Source organism: Canis lupus, chromosome 1, assembly GCF_048164855.1.
Source record: "Canis lupus baileyi chromosome 1, mCanLup2.hap1, whole genome shotgun sequence".
NCBI lineage: Eukaryota > Metazoa > Chordata > Mammalia > Carnivora > Canidae > Canis > Canis lupus.
Window position 1 is genome coordinate 48,909,370 of NC_132838.1, and position 16,823 is coordinate 48,926,192.

General features: G+C 54.9%; 1 protein-coding gene across 5 annotated transcripts in view; it reads left to right on the forward strand.

Moving 5' to 3' along the window:
- TMEM181 (transmembrane protein 181) overlaps window positions 1-16,823 on the forward strand; it is a 74,181-nt gene that overhangs the window by 19,269 nt on the left and 38,089 nt on the right. Inside the window, exons 1-2 of one of the 5 annotated variants that reach the window (XM_072829393.1) lie at window positions 2,695-2,823; window positions 14,488-14,591. In XM_072829393.1, coding sequence (XP_072685494.1) covers window positions 2,816-2,823; window positions 14,488-14,591 — 112 coding nt within the window. In that variant the 5' untranslated portion in view covers window positions 2,695-2,815. Of the gene's footprint in view, window positions 1-2,694; window positions 2,824-3,171; window positions 3,807-13,728; window positions 13,857-14,487; window positions 14,592-16,823 lie in introns of those variants that run through there. The other 4 variants (XM_072829403.1, XM_072829410.1, XM_072829411.1 and 1 more) reach the window with 4 other exon arrangements.

The following is a 16,823-nucleotide window of genomic DNA, read 5'->3' on the forward strand; positions in this document are numbered from 1 at the left end:
ATTTATTTATTCATGAGAGAAAGAGAGAGAGAGGAGAGAGAGAGAGAGAGAGAGGCAGAGACACAGGCAGAGGGAGAAGCAGGCTCCATGCAGGGAGCCTGATGTGGGACTCGATCCTGGGTCTCCAGGATCACGCCCTGGGCCAAAGGCAGACGCTAAACCGCTGAGCCACCCAGGGATCCTTCTGTTCCTTTTCCATCACAGTTTTAACTGTGTCATTATTTGGTTATTATCTGGGGGCTGTGTCCTCCACCAGAAGATAAATTCCAGGTGGACGGGGATTGTCTCAAGTATTCGCCTTGTGTTTCCAGAGCTGAGGGGAGTGCCTAGCACACACCGGGCACTCAGTGTTGGAAGAGCACATAAATGAAAACGAGAAGGATCTAAGTGATGCTGGGCAGCAGATCAAGGGAGGACTGATGTCAAGTAGTTACCAGGAGGGGGTTTGGGTCTCAAAGATGTCAACTCTTTTTCAAACCTGGAGCCATAATGAAAACAGCAAGGGGTCTGTGGGGCGTCTCAGCAGAGGCCAGGCAGCTGGCACAGTCTCTGGAGTAGGCGTTTCTACACCAGAAAAGACTGCCCCAGATTGGAGGTGAAAACTGGCTGCCTCCGGGGAAGTGCAGACACAAATGTGTTTGGTTTAGTCCTCTTGGAGTTCAAAATATTTTTTAAAATTAGTTTCCAATACTTTAGACTTGGAAGGAGTCACATGAAAGTTGTATCTGAAGTCAGAGTCTTTCAAAGGGCTGAGTGCAGCCCCTTTAGACGATGCACGCTCTGCTGCACAGCGCCCACCTGGCCTCTGCCCTGTTACCTGCCTGACCTGCAAGCACTGATGTTTAGGTTCCCTGGCCTTGCTGCCGTGAAGACCCCATTTCCTCCAACTGTCTACGAAAAGGATCAGAGGAATAATCTTTTGTTGTCATTTTTAAAAAGATTTTTTTTTTATTCATGAGAGACACAGAGGCAGAGACACAGGCAGAGGGAGAAGCAGGCTTCCTGCAGGGAGCCCGATGTGGGATTCGATCCCAAGACCCAGGGATCACACCCTGAGCCAAAGTGGTTGACACTCAACCACTGAGCCACCCAGGCTCGCTGTTGTCATTCTTTTAAGAGTTGTTGTTTAGAATTCAGAGTGGTCATGGACTTTGTCATTATTACTCAGTATTCAGTCTGTTGTTTTGCCTGGTGTCCCCCGCTTCCCCCCAGTTTTTCCCCAATTTCTCGAGCCCCTCCCATCTCCAGATCAGCCCAGACATTGAGCATTCGCTCTCCTGTCCAGTCCAATCCCATCCCAGGTGCGTTGGGTGCTCTTCCTCCCTGCCACCGTAGCGATCTGTGCTTGTTACTTTTGGTAACTGACCTTGCCTGTAAGTTTGCTGAGGGCAGGAACCGAATCCTGTTCCTGTTGGTGTCCTCCTGCCAACACCAACAAGCTCGTTGGCAGCTTAGCACATGAACAAGGAAACATTAGGAAGAAAGCTTGAGTCGTTTATTTTCCTCATTCAGTTCGACTTTAAACCCATAGCAATAAGGGGACAGGGGACATTTTGACAAATGCTCCGGGGAATCTTGGAAATATCCAAAACCGTGGCTACCCTCTATTCTTGATTACAGAAATTTAGGACGGTGAGCGAAGATCTTAGATGGAGAAAGTGCTTTTGGTCAGCTGATCTCTTCACACTGTAGAGAAAACTTGAACAGGATTGGCCCCTGACACTTGCTCCTATTCAGCACCTTAGCAGGACCCAGGTTTGCACCATCGGCGATGTTTTCAGCTCTGTGGGATGTGGGGTGTGGGATCCACACCTGCATGCTTCCTGGGGGTCCTGTGCTTGCACCAGCGATGGAAAATCTGCATGCTCTAGTAGAGGGTTGCAGAAACGACCACAAAGAGCCTGGAAAGGTCTCCTGGCATCACTTGGGCCGTGTCAGAGGTTTGCTCTGGCTTTTAAGCTCTTTGGGTCACAAACTTAACTTTGAGAATTTGGAAAGTTATAGATCTTCTCCCCAGAAAAAGGCTGACACCTATAGTGCCTTTCACACAACTGTAGGGCGCTCCTGGACTCATGTCCTGATTAGGACCCCGGAAGCCACAGGGTGAAGGTTTTAATGTGCCGTCTCCTCGGCCAGTAAGAGTCAAGTCGTTCGTTCGTTCGTTCATTCATTCATTCATTCAACTAGTAAACCCTAGACTGAGCCCACCCACAGCTCGAGGCCCACCTCCGTGCTCTTGGGGCGCAGCCCAGGTAGAGGCGCCTCCTATGGAGCCAGTGAGCGGGAGAGTGCGCCCCCCTCCCGTACCCTGCCCCGCGCCTGGCTGCACCCCACCTGCTCCCGCCCCCACTGTCACCCCGGCCCCTGCCGCGGCCCCGCCCTCGCCCCGTGGCCCGGCCTCGGTCCTCACCCCGCCCCCACGCCCCAGCCCCGCCCCCGCCCGGGGCCCGCCCTCGCCCCGCCCCCGGGTCCCCCCCGCGCCCCCCGCCGCGCCCCCGGCCGCACCCCGCCTTCGCCCCGGCCCCTGCCGCCTGCGCCCCCGCGCCCCCGGGCCGTGCCCCCGGCCGCCCTCGCCCTCGCCCTCGCCCCGCGCCCCGGTCCCGGGTCCTCCCGCGGCCGCCCGCGCCCCAGCCCCCCTCCCCCTCCCCCTCCCCCCCGCCCCGCCCCGCCCGCAGCCGCGCGGTCGCTTCCGCGCACGTGACCGGGCGGCGCGTCGCGCTCTGACGAGATCCACGGGGCCGGGGCTCCCGGCCGCTGTCGCTCGGGCTGCGGCTGCCGCGGCTCCTGTGCGGCGCGGGGGGCTCGGGGCGCGGCGATGGAACCGTGAGTGCCGGGCGGGCTTCTCCTGGCCGCGGGCGGGGGCGGGGGCGGGGGCGGGCTCGCGGCAGCCGCGGGAGCCCCGACGCCGGGCCCTCCCCGCACGTGGCGCTCGGACCCGGGGGGAGCGGCGCGGGGGCCTCGCGGGGCGGTGGGGGGCGGGGGGGGGGGCGGCGGCGGCGGGGGCGGCCGGAGCGCACCGCGGGCGGGCCCCCGAGGCCGGCTTTGGCCCGGCTCCCCCGCAGCCCGCGCCCCGCGCGCCCGGGGTTGCTGCTGCCGGAGCGGCCTCCCGAGCCCCCCACCGCCCGCCCTGCGCACCCCGCGCGCGGCCGCTGACCTGTCCGCAGCCGTTAGGAGCCCGAGCACCCCGCTCGGCCTTTGCGCCCTAGCCCAGCTCTGGGGGAGAGACGCGCTCTCCGTGGCCTTGGGATGATGCCGGCACGTCGGGAGCCCGCGCCGGCCGCGCAGATCTCCGGGACACGGAGTTTTAGGACTTTTAATTTGCTGACTTTGGGCCTTATTTCCTCTGTGAAGTTCAGGGACTTTATGTGGAAAAACCTGTCCAGGGCCCCGTAGACGCCATCCCTAAAGCCGGCCTTTGACGCAGCCGAGTCACCTGGGTGCCTCCCAGGGGACATCCGGGAAAAGAGGGAGAGAAGATCAGAAGTTGAGCGCCTGAGTTGCAAAAACGTCAGAAGTCCCAGAGGAGGATGCCTGGAGCCTGTGCGCCTGCAGGGGCGTCGTGGCAGGAGTGGCCAGCGCAGGCTCCCCCGCCGGGGGAAGGCCTGGGGAAGGCCTGGGGGCTCTCCTGTGTGCTGGCAGCTGTAGAGGCGCCGCAGAGAAGAGCAGAGAAGAGGGGACGGGGATGCCAGGACGCAAACTCATGTGACGGAGGGAAGGCCTTTTGCCTCCTGCTTCCTCAGAAGGCTTGGACTTTGGTTGATCCCTTCAGCACGGCAAGCCAGGGTGGCGCTACATGTCAGTCCTAGGTGGATGTTTTAAGGGTCTTTCTTTTCGTTAACCCCCAGGCAGCAGGGTGTTGGCTGTACCCACCCCGCGCGGCTCCAGAGGCACCATTCATTCGTGGTGGACGTCAGTAGTATGCTTGGAATGCGCGTGAGGTTGCCTTCTGGAGTTGTGCCTTGTGACCCTGGGTCACAGTGGCAACTCGCATGTTTCAGTTTCCCTCACGTAGCCGGTCTCCTTGGGTCCACGCAGCACAGCAGCCCTGGGTGGTGTAGGGTGGTGGATCTCTTACGGAGACAAGAGAGGCTGAGGGCTTGAAGGGGCGTGGGTCTCCTGGGGAAATCCAGTGCTGCTACGTGATGGGGGACTAGCCCAAGTGGGAGCTCTTAACCAAAGGAGGACTTGTAAAGCCACAGTTTGAATGAAGGATCTTAGTGGGGCATTCAGGTTTCTCCTGCTGTGGCACAGTAGGCTGCATGATGTTCTTCTAGAAGCCATGCGGGGTTCTGTTGAGCCGGGGGCCGGGGTGGTGGGATGTGGGTCTCTGTGAGGCCAGGCAGCCACCATTGTGTAGCGTTCAAGATGACATGAAAGAAGTGGAAGTCAGAAAAAGCCTTTGGCACACATAAAAATCTTAGGAGAAAACAAGCCTGAGGATCTGAGGCATGTACTGGATTCAGGCGCCTGGTGGGGCCACAGTGCTCTCATTACCAGATGTGACAGAGACCCCCATGGTGAGAAAGCTGAGAAGTAACAGGAGCGGGAAGAGAAGCCAGAGAATGAATGAGGTGGGGGAGCACAGAGGAGCAAAGAGCCCCTGGGGGAGGGCGGCTTAGGGGGTGGGGGCTGAGAGCAGGGCCTGCTTGACCTCCCTGCCCTCCCTGCGCACATGCAGCCCGGCCTATTCTTTTCAAAAGAGCAGGAGAGATTGCTATCAAAACCAGTCAGGATAAAGAGTTCCTGGTTCTTAAAGTTCTAAGCTGAGGTTTCCTGCAAACTCTGCTCCTCTTCTGATAATGCCAAGGAAGTGACAGGTGCTGGGGGTTCAGGAGGAGAGGCCGGTCTAGAGCCGAGCAGAGCAGAGCGTGTCTCAGACCTTTGCTACCGTGACTTCCTGTTTGAGCCGCAGCCCCGCACGTATTTGAGATTCCTCAGGTTCAACTGTTGCTTTGCTCTTGCATTACTCTGCAGACTCAAATATGGTGGGTGTTTTGTGTGTGTTCCTTGATATTTACAACCAGTTTTTATTTATTTTTTTAAGAATAGATTTTATTTATTTATTCATGAGACACACACACACACACACACACAGAGGCAGAGGGAGAAGCAGGCTCCATGCAGGGAGCCCGACGTGGGACTCGATCCCAGGTCTCCAGGATCACGCCCTGGGCTGAAGGCGGCGCTAAACTGCTGAGCCACCCGGGCTGCCCTACAACCAGTTTTTAAAGATCATGTTTTATGTATGTCTCTTTCATCCTGGGTGCTTTTAAGTGTAGAAGTGTATTAAGTAGACTCCTCTTCTGTCAGCAATGAAGGGATGGCACAAATAAATCAGCACTAACCTTGTTGTGGTTCTATGTCCCGGGCCTTCCGAGTGGCACAGTGCTTGAGGGGACACCAGGCCTGGTCAGTATCCTATTCTTGTAACTACAGAGTTTTTTATGATTGCGTCTCTTAGGGACCTTTTTTTTTTTTCTGAACCAAAATGATCTGTAGAGCTAATAAAAAAATAAGTACTTACCCTGTACCAGATACTCCTGTGAGTACCTTCTGTGCCCCACTTCATGTGATCCTCACAGCTATTCTCCCCATGAAGACGTTTCTCTTAGCATTCCCATTGTTACAGATGACAACACTGAGGTGCGGAGGAGTCACATGAGTCTTCCAAGGTCACAGTACACATCAGAGGGCTGAGACTGAAGCCTGAGTAGTTGGCTCCAGAGCCCATGTTCGTGACATAAACGCTGCCACCTCTCAGTAACAGGTGGCAGTGACCAAGCACTTAACAAGGGCTTTTAAGTAATAGCCCATTTAATGATCACAGCAACTTGGGCGGCGGGGCAGCTCAGTGTTCTGAATTCTATAGCTCAGAGAGCAGCAGTCCTGAGAAGAGAGTGGCCCACCCCGGGTCATCCTGCTGGTCATGGTGGAAGGCCTTCCAGCCTGGCGATCTGCCTTCGGATCCCAGCCGCTTCACCACCGGATGCGCTGCCTGGAGCTGGGCCAGGGTGCTGCTGTTGGCTGGCACCTTGCCTGAGCTGGCCAGTGTGTGGCCGGCTTCCTTGCTCTCTTTGCCCTGGGAGGGGTAATCAGTGGCCTAACTACCGTGCTCCTGGGTGCCAGTCATGGGCTTGCAGCCTGGCGAGGATACATATGAATTCATGGTTCCTTGAGGAGCGTGGAGGAGCATCTTGTTCATTAAAATCTGTATTGAGGTCGTCGGGCCTTGAGTGTTTGCCTAGTGGCTTTTTTGATTAGGGTAATGATCAATTATTTGTGATCTATTCAAGTTTGAAATTGGAATATATTCAGATATATTCAACATATTTCACCGATCGAAATGTCAGCGTTTCTTCTTCTGTTCTTCCCCTTCGAGTTCTTCTTTTCAAAACCCATTCAGTGGTAGGTTTCAAAAGGAAGGATTTTGGTGAGGGAGCCAAAGAGTGAGAGTGAGAGCATGGCGGGCCTCCTTCCTGCCTCTGACCTCGGGGGTTCAGATCCCACCTCCACCTCCTGCTGACTGGGCCTCAGCAGCGAAGACTACCCCTCCCCACCCCGGGCCTCTCTTTTCCAGTGTGTAGAAGGGCTGATAATACCCGTGCTTATGGGGATCCCTGGGTGGCGCAGCGGTTTGGCGCCTGCCTTTGGCCCAGGGCGCGATCCTGGAGACCCGGGATCGAATCCCACGTCGGGCTCCCTGCATGGAGCCTGCTTCTCTCTCTGCCTGTGTCTCTGCCCCTCTCTCTCTCTCTGTGACTATCATGAATAAATAAATAAAATCTTAAAAAAAAAAAAATACCCGTGCTTATGGGAGGATGTCGGCCCCTTTCTTCAGTTGGTTGAGTTCTGGAGCTAGAGGAGGGAGGCACTACATTGTGGATCCTCAGGGATTGGTAGGATGAAAACAGGGTTTTTTTTGTTTTTGTTTTTAAAGAAAAAGAAGAAGGGGAAAAAAGAACTATTACTTCTGTAACGAGCCTGAGTTCTTCCTGGGTGTGTGCTGCACTGTCCTGGGCTCTTCATGCTTTTGTTTATGCCCCCCAACGGCCCTTGGGGGGTACTCTGTCTCCGATCTACAGGCGAGCGCGCTGGGGCCCTGAGAGTGCTCTAGCCTAAGTATCATTGTCGGCCTCGAAAGTCCAGGGAGGCGGGATTTGAAGCCAGGCTGACAGGCCGCAGGCCAGCGCGTTGGGCCACGGGAGAAGAGATTATTTTTATACAGATGATGAAAGAAAAACAAAATCTTTGCTTGAAACATGCGAATGCATTGAGAGATTGAAAGTCCCTTCCCACCCCCCAGATGCTAATTTTTAAATTCTAGAGTGCGAAATCTGGGAATGCATTGAACACGCAGCAAAATCTGTGATTCAGAAATATTCTCAGTTTTACCTACCTGCTGTATCGTGACTTGATGAGACCAGATAAAATCCGTATTTATAGAAGTGCTTGAGCCTCCTGGCTGCTGTTTTCTCCTGCCTTCCCCGCGGTGCTGGCCTTCACTGGGTTCTGTGACAGGCTGAGATCTTCCATCCCATCTTCATCCACATCCCTGAAAGCGCCCTGAGGTGTTTTCTCGAATTTTCTGCTCTGCCGCTTCTGTCCATGTCCGGGTTGTTCTGCCCCAGGCCCATAAAGGGGCTCATTGAGTGTGTGCCTCCCCCATGGTTTGTCTCTAGTGCTGTTTTATCAGCTCTTATGGGGCCTGTGTGGGAGGGGAAGTGTCTAGCGGGAAAGTAATGTTGGCTGCAGCAGTTCTGGAGCGCTCGCAGCCCTAATGGGGACACTGGCTTTCCAGCCGGCGGAGCAGGGCCATGACTGAGGGTGTGGGCCGAGGGGAAGGCACTTGCCTGGAGCTGCTCTGGCCAGTTCCCAGACCCAGAGGGCAAAGGTAAGGGCCATACAAAGCATTAAAAAAACAACAGTGGGAGAAAAAGTTGGAAGTGTGCCTGCCATTTAGTGGTCTCTACTTGATCATAGCAGGGTGAATATTAGAACATGGAAAAACCAGAGTAAAGCCAGGGACAAATGGATACAAATGGAAGGAATCAGTAGTGATTGGGCTCAGGCATCTCTAGTTCATGACCTGCCCTTTGTAAGGCTCAGCGCTGGGCATCGAGAGGCCAGAGGTGGCACTCCGGGTTGGGGGCTTGGGAGGAGCCTGTGAATAGTTGTCACCCGCAGTGAAATCTGGGAATGAGGGCAGCCCGGGTGGCTCAGCGATTTAGTGCCCTCTTCTGCCCGGGGCGTGACCCTGGAGACCCGGGATCGAGTCCCACGTTGGGCTCCCTACGGGGAGTCTGCTTCTCCCTCTGCCTGTGTCTCTGTGTCTCTCATGAATTTAAAAAATAAATAAATAAAATCTGGGAATGGGCATGAGCCTCCTGTCCTGCACCTGAGGAGACAATGGCCTTCTCAGAGAGGTTGGGGGAAGCCTCATGGGAGGCAGGCCCCTGGCTGGGCCGGATGGGTGCCTGGGGCTGGAGGGAGGGGAGGGACTCAGTGACTGTCCATAGAAGTAGGAAGGCCAGCGTCTCTGTGACGAGGATGGGTGGTGCCCGTCTCACATTCTTTTTTTTTTTTTTTTTTTAAGATTTTGTTTATTTATTCATGAGAGGCACAGAGAGAGAGAGAGAGAGAGGTGGGGTGGGGCAGAGACACTGGCAGAGGGAGAAGCAGGCTCCATGCAGGGAGCCTGACGTGGGACTTGATCCCAGGGGCCCCAGGATCAGGCCCTGAGCTGAAGGCGGCGCTAAACTGCTGAGCCACCCAGGGATCCCCACCCCCCCCACGGTCTCACATTCTGACAGGACAGTCCCAGGTGCTTTGAACTGAGAAGTTTCTATATAGCTCTGTGACTTAGGGACCTGAGTTTCATTTTTAATTGTGGTTTTTGTTTTCTTTTTTTCGGTAGGTGTATCAAAGGGGAAGCTTTTAGTTTCAGTAGAATAGTCATGAAAAGTGGCTTAAACACAGGGGTGTCCAGGGTCCGGGGGGGGGGGGTAGGGAGGGCGGCCTGGGAGAGTGAGGCTAGTCCCCCTAGTAGGGGAGCGGGGGAGGAGGGGACAGACAGCCTGGGACTTATGCCCTGCCCCAGAGAAAACCCCTTCATCTCCTTTTTTTTTTTTTTTTTTTAAGATTTTATTCATTTATTCATGAGAGACACAGAGAGAGAGAAGCAGAGACACAGGCAGAGAGAGAAGCAGGCTCCATGCAAGGAGCTCGATGTGGGACTTGATCTCGGGACCCCAGGATCACGCCCTGGGCTGAAGGTAGATGCCAAACCACTGAGCCACCCAGGGATTCCCCAGCTCCTGCTCCATCTTTAGAAAAGTGGGGAATTACGGTGGGAGAGTTGTCTCCAGAGAAACACACGTAAACATGTCACAGGCGTGCCAGTGACAATCGGTTGCGAAGTGTCTGGCTATCACTCGCAGTGGTAGAGAAGCCACTGGAGAGTTCTGGATTAAGAGTAAACACACCTGGCTTCCAGGGCAGCTGGGTGGAGGGAGGGGTGCAGTGCCAAGGCCAGGGAAGGCTGCTGCAGTCCAGTGACACATGGCAGGCCTGACTGGAGAGCTGAGGAGGACCGAAACTCTACATTTTGAGTATCATAGACGTGGGGAGTGAGGGGAAGACACAGGTCCCAGAGGACTGCTGAGTCCTGGGCCTGAGCCGCTGGAAGGTTGGAGAGGCCACTTCCCGGGGAGGGGAACACTGCAGACAGGGTCAGCAGAAGATCCAGAGTCTGGCTTTGGACGCGTCACACTCGAGCTGCCTACTGGATATCCCAGGGTGGTGTCAAGTAGCCTTTCCTGGCAGTCTGGGGCTCAGCTGTGAGCGTGGAATTGTTCGCACCTGCAGCGTCTCTAAAGCCTGACATAGGAGGAGGTCACAGGGAGCAGAGCTGAACAGGGAAGAGAGTAAAGGGCAGTACCGTGCAGCTGTGTCCCAGCAAGACCGTGATGACGTCGGTCCGGCTGCAGAGAGCCTGTGTGTAAAAAGAGACATGGGCCTGGAGGGAAGACTGGCGTGTGGGTCCCCTTGAGAGGAGAAAGGAGGGACAGCTGTCCTGAGCTGGCAGGGTTTTGCTCGAGGCCTTCCTGCTCTGGTTATCCAGGGAGAAGTTTCCACCAGCTGCTGTGTGTGACTCAGCTGGGCTGTTTGGGGAAAGGGGGAGTCCTCTCCCTGCTCCCTAGTAGCTGACACCAGTTTGAGGGAAGGACATGAACACTTCCGAGGTAACAAATGAGAGTTGAGTAGGTGTTTCCGTGGGTCTGGCATCCATGCAGATAGGCCGTCGGTCTCCAGGCGCTCGGCCACGCGGGCCCTGTGTGCTGGGGAGGTCTTTAACGGGGGAGACCACGAGAGGAGGAAGGGCTTCCTGGAGGAGGTGGGACTTACAGGTGATTTCGATTTCAGTGATTTGGCGGGGAAGAGAGAGAGGTCTCCCGTCGGGAGGGCGGTGTACGCAGGGGCTGGTCTGGAGTCCAGCTCGACCATGGTGGGAAACAATGTAGGCATCGGATTCGGATGCTTGGTTTGAGTGCCCCTCAGCCTGAGCCCTCATCTGGGGGTTCTGGAAGGGGTCGGACCTTCCTCGGAAGGCAGCATGATGACCACCGCAGGTCGTGCTTCGCCAGGCTTACGTGCCGCATGGTAGGAGTCATGGGTACGGGTTTGGGGGGACCTGGGAAGCCATGAGGGGGAGTTGAGCCTTGACGGAGTGGCTGTGAGGAGCCAGAGGCCTCCTGTGTGGGGCAGCAGGGCAGCAGGTCCAGCGCCGCGGAGGACGCGTCGGGGAGGCTGGTGCGGTGACCGTTCCAGGAGTGGTGGGGGGCCCAGGCCGCTGGACTCGGCCCGGCGCCCCCTTCCTGGCCAGCTGCAGCAGCGGGGTGAGGGAGGGACTGGCATCCGCAGAGGTGACTCCAAGGTTTCAGGATGTGGAGAAAGTGTAGAGGCAGGAAATGGGGAGTGGAAACAGCTTTTTCATTTGCTGTTTTATGCTTTAATGGGTTCAGTTTTAAACTTATTGACCGTAGAATGGTGTGGAGTCCTAAGTGAAAGCGTCCTGGGGGACACTGCCTCAGAATGGCATCAGGGGCCAGGCAAAGGCTTGGGGACGGTTCCTGGAGGTGGGGAGGAGGAAGCGGGGGATCCCCCTGGGGCTGGAGAGTCTACCAGAAGGGGCGGGGGACAGAGGCTGCTGGGTCAGAGGCCTCCTGGTACCGGCCTGCGTGCCTTTTCTGCATCACATATCTTGCCTCTGAGCGTTTACAGAACATTCCTTCTGTTGGTGGCCTGATCCTAGGGCGTCAGGGCTGTCACGGAGACTTGCTTGGGCTGCCGGTTAATTTAGGTCAGCTGGGTTGTTAGAAACACATTGGTGTTTCAGGTGGGAGGTGAAGTGGGAAGTGGGCAGAGAAATGACTGATTTGGGCAGGAAGTGGTTGTGGGACAGCTGGGACCAGGAGATGTGAAGCTAGACCAGCTGGGGTGGTGGTGGGAGGGGGGCTCTACCCTCCGCTGCTACTGCCACTGCTCCTGTCTTCGTGTTGGCATCTTAACGGTTTTGCTACTTTGACTGAACAATACTGTAGACCTGTGATTTGTCTCGACTAGGAAGATATTCCCGAGGTTTTAGAAGTCTCTAGATTTTTGGCGAAGCGCTTCAAAGTTTTTAGATGCGAAGTTGAGAGCAGAAGGAGCCCTGGGGAGGTGGCGCAGTCATGCGGAACCGAGCTGTCTTGGCATTGGCCCTGGCCCACTGTCCCTCGTGACTGGAAGGGGTCTCTGGACCCCAGACCCCCCGGCGTGAGGACACCTGGAAAGGTCTCCTGCTCAGCAGGAACCTGCAGGCAGCAGAAAGGCGGCGCGATGCCCCCCCACCCCATGCCCCGCAGCCTGGGGCGGGGACGGGGTTGGGGACGGGGTTGTGCCCGGGGACGTTTCCGCGGGCAGGGCACTTGCTTTGCTATCTCGGTGTCTCTCTTCCACTGAGTTGGGTGAGGCCTGATTTCTAAACCAGGAAAATCTGTAATACATTGGATGTTAAGTGGCCGTTTTAAGGAAGGGGGGAACCCTGGGCTTGTACTGAGCCCAGAGGGGGGTTTGCACAGCGCCCCCGGGTGGGCACGGCCGCAGGCACTCGGCCTTGCGCTTTCCGCCGCGCTGCTTCTCTGACAAGTCAGCGAGGATGTGTTTTAATTAATAGTGCGTCTTAGATATCAAGATTTAAATATAATTATTCTGTTTTTCTCTGCTTCTGAGTAACCTCTCCTGGGCTCTCACCTGTGCCGGGAGCCCTCGGCGCCCCTCAGAGCCTCAGCACGGGGTGGGGGGGCACGTCGCCCCGAGAGCGGCAGAGTGGGGTACCGTACGTGACTAGGTGTTTAATGTTTAAATGACGAGATTGACAGAAGAGTGGTAAAGATAGTAGAGTGTCTGCGTGGCCCTCCGCCAGCCTCCCCCCATGCCGGCGTCTCCGCACCGAGGCTCTGTCACACCCGAGAGAGCCATGTTGGCGTGGTCCCGTGAACCACAGACTTTCTCGGCCTTTTCCCCACAGCTAGTCCATTTAGCTTTGTGTAATGTGTTTTCAAAGTGAAAACCCCCGCGCAGCTGCACAGAAGTCTCCCTTCTGCAGGCTGTGCGGAGGGACTGCGTTATTAGCCTCCACACCTGGGGACAGCAGAGCCACGACAAAGAGGACCTTGTTCTGGTGCCGGCCCCGCTCCCACAGGGCTTTCCCCAGAAGCACAGTCGTGGAGGCGGGTCCCCTCAGCTCTTCCTGCTTGCTGAGCCTCCTTCCTGGGGACCGGCAGTTCCTGCCAAGGGACAGAGCTCTGATGTTGTCCCTGTGTGTAAGTTGAACGGGTTGGGCTTCCTCCCTGAGGTCCTTTCTGGCTCTAATATTTTAAAGCTTTCAGGCCTCTTAGAATCTTTAGGGTCCAGGGGCACCCGGGTGGCTCAGTTAAGTGTTCAACTCTGGGTTTTGCCTCAGATCGTGATCTGAGTGATGAGTTCGAGCCCTGTATCAGGCTCTACACTCAGCTGGGAGTCGGCTGGAGATTCTCTCTCTCTGCTGCCCCCCCCTCTCCCCTCGTACTTTCTCTCACTCATTCACTCTCTAAAATAAATAAATCTTAAAAAGCCCACACAAAACTTTAGGTTCTGAAATCAGAGTTGGGGTTAGCCTTCTTAATCCACTGGCTCTCATTTCTCTTGCAGAGCAGGGTCATTTGTGGGTTGGCCTTTGGACCTGTGTCCCCAGGACAAAGACAGAGGCACTCATTCCTTCATCTCTTCACTGATGCCGTCATTCTGTGAACCACGGTGACACGGAGCCCGGGGTTCATTGGCCCAAGGCCTGATGGGTCCTGCTGGGGAATCAGCAAAGCCACGTCTGAGCAAAGGTGGCTTATGGGCCCCAACCTTTGCTCCCAGATATTGTCCAGCTGATTTCCTGCTCAGGAGCTGGAATCTGCAGCCGTGGAAGGAGAGATTGCGTGCACACAACACCTTAAAGCAGATCACCTTTCCTTCCGTTTCAGTTCTAAGCCCGGTTTTCCCTGTCCCTGGGTGTGTGTGTGCTGTTCCTGAGGCAGGAGAAATTCCTCCTCCTTCTCAGCTCCCAGGACCAGGGAATGCCAGAGGAATAAAAAAAAATGTAAAAAGCAAAACCAAACCTCCCCTCCCATTCTCGTCTCTTTGGATTTATGGGCCTCCTCTTTAGGTTATAAGGCGGGATCGGCTGCTTGCAGGCCAAGCCTGGCCCGCCGCCTCTCTGTGGGAGGGTTGAATCCGAGCGCAGCCACGCACACGTGTGTACATCATGTCTTGCTCTCCACACTGGTGTAAGTCATAGAAGAGTGCGGGCAGCCTGCTCAGTTGCATCCACAGCAAACCCCACAGCGAAGGTCAGGCTGAGCTGACGCAGGTGAGGGGTTGAAGGAACCCTGGACAGGAGGAACAAAGTTGTGGGCTACTGGAGAACCGGGTAGGAAAATGCGTGCTGGTGGCCCTACAGTTCCCAGTCTGGGCTTGATTGTGCCAGCTAACAGTTCAGGCTGCATGTTTGTGTGAGGGGGCCAGGGTCCTCTGCGCATTTGGTCTCCCCTCTGGCCGCTGAAGGTGGGGGCATGTAGAGGGGGCTCAGCCACCGTGTGTGTGGTGTGGTGAAACGTGCCCTTGGTGGGCCCTGAAGCCATAGCATGCTGTCGTGCCGTGAGGAGTGGGGTCTGGCTGGTCCCATACGGAAAGGGTGGCAGTCCACCCCTGATGCCCCGGAGAGTCACCCGCCCTGTAGTAGTCACCCAGGTTACTTGGGCAGTTTTGTCAGGCGGGTCACCTGGGTTTAGAGTAGGTCCGCTTCTGAGGTGGGGAGGGGGTAGCCAGACGCAGCCTGGGGATGTTGCTGGTTTGGGAAGGGGCCTCCTGTGGACTCCACCACCGCTGCCTGACCCTCACCCACTGTCTTCTCTGCAGGTTGGCACCCATGCGGCTGTACACGCTCTCCAAGCGCCACTTTGTCCTCGTGTTTGTTGTCTTCTTCGTCTGTTTTGGCCTGACTGTCTTCGTTGGGATCAGAGGTAAGTTGCAGTTCTTGGCCATTTTATCATTTATAGTTACCCTGGTGCATGTTTTTAGAGACCGGGCAAACTCTACCCACTTTCTGTCTCCTGCTAAGGGCCCTATGGTGGAGGGTGAAGCGCCGCTTCATTCTGAACCCACTGGGCAAGGGGTGACCCTAGTCTTGCCCCTCATAGCAGCCAGGGCTTGAGGTTAACTTGGCAGCACCAGGTGGCCCTGACTGCATACCTTTTATTGGACAGTCAAATGTTTCTATAGAGGCTCCTGTGCTCAGGACCCAGCCTGGGCTCTAGGGAGTCCAGGACACACTGGCTGATGTGGGCCACAGGCCATGTAAACTATCCAGGGCAGCACATTCTTGGGTTGTGGTGGGGCATGAGACAAGCCTGGGCTGACCAAGTGGGAGCCGGGAGGCTGCTCTGATGATGCCCTGAACTCTCGGTGGGAGGGAGCCTGCAGATTGGCTTTGGCCTTGTGTTCAGGGCCCCAGGTGCCTTGGGGTTTCATAGCATGTAATATGAGTGGGAGAGACACCATAATGATTTTAGCTTCAAAAATGCCTCTGCAATCATCCGGTCCAACCCTATTTCACATAGATGGAAAACCAGAACCAAAGAAGTTGGCCCGTTTTCATAAGGTTCCCAACAACCCAGTCTCTTCAGCCCTATCCGGGGGTAGGAAACCAGAACCTGTGTAGGTTGTTTCTTCTTTCCCTTTTAAATATCATATTTAGTGAGCATGGTTTCTGGCAGGTGTTTATTTAATTACAGCATTTCATATTAAAGTATGGATGACATTTTAGGCTTAGCCTGTCCCAGAGGCACTTGTGCCTCCAATGGCTAGTGTCTTAACCTCAACTGGTCCTGAGCTGACGACTGGCCCCATGAAGCTGGGGGTGAGGGTGGTAGTTTAGGTGCTGTTTGCCTGCTGATGATGAACGTCATGGTGACAATAGCAGCTGTAGCCAGCCTCCTCTTTGCCTTCCTGTGATGTCACCAAGGAATAAGTTACATTAATTCTGGCACAGGATATATCAGTCATCTTACTCGATTTTCATAACTGTCCTTTGAAGATTGGTAGGAAAAGCATTGACAGCCTCATGATTGGACTCCCATGGGACCTCAGCCAACTCTTGTTTCCCTAATCCACTGTCTGTCGCAAATGTCCGTGATTATAGTCAGCCTTTTCCATTCTTGCAAAAATGAGGTGATGCGCTCAGGTTGAGATAAAAAAAGTCAGGATTCCCACATCCCTTTCCTTCTTCCCAGCAGGTACTGGTATTAGGATTCTCCAGAGAAACACACCAATAAGAAATAAGATATGTGTAGATTCCAATAGAGAGAGATTTTTTTGTGCCCATAGGGTCTTCTCGGGCCTGACCACATATATACTGCTTCCATTTGATGATGGAATGCTGCCATGCATGCCCAACTTCATGGCCCATGGGTCAGATAACACCCAGTTCATGATGGGCGGCTCAGTTCTCACGGTAACTTGGGCTTGTGGGTAAGCGTTTAGTCTCTACTAAGGCTCAATAACAAGCCAAGAGCTGTGTCTTCTAAGAAGAATATTTATCTATGGAGAAGGGCAAGGCTGTGCTCCAAAGTCCCAAGAGCCTACATGAAGATTCATCTATAGAGCCCTGCCAAAGGCTCCAAATGGCATCCCTATCTTCTGACATTTTAGACACCTTATATGTGCCAGATCATATGGCCCCCACAGTAGGCAGCTTGGATGGCAGCCTGGACCTGTTGGAGAGCCTTCTCTTATTCTGGGCCCCACTCAAAGCTTGCACCTTTTTGGGTTACTAGATAAATAGGCCGGAGTATCATACAAAAAAGAACATGTTACCTCCAAAATGCAAAGAGGTGAGGCCCACTAGGCATTGTGCCTCTGTTTTGGTTGTAGTGTCAGCCAAATACAACAGTTTATCTTTCATCTTAGAAGGGATAGCTCTACATGGTGCACACCATGGGACCCCTGGAAATTTCACTGGGGTAGAAGGCCCCTGAATTTTAACCAGATTTATTTCCTATCCTCTGACATGCAGGTGTCTTAACAATGAGTTTAGAGTAGTTGCTTCTTCTTGCTCACTAAGTCCAGTCAGCATAACACCATCAATGTGATGGACCAGGATGATAGGTTGTGGAAGGGAAAGATAACCAAGGTCTGTGCAAACTAAATTATGATATAGGGCTGGAGAGTTGACATGCTGTTGAGGTAGGATAGTG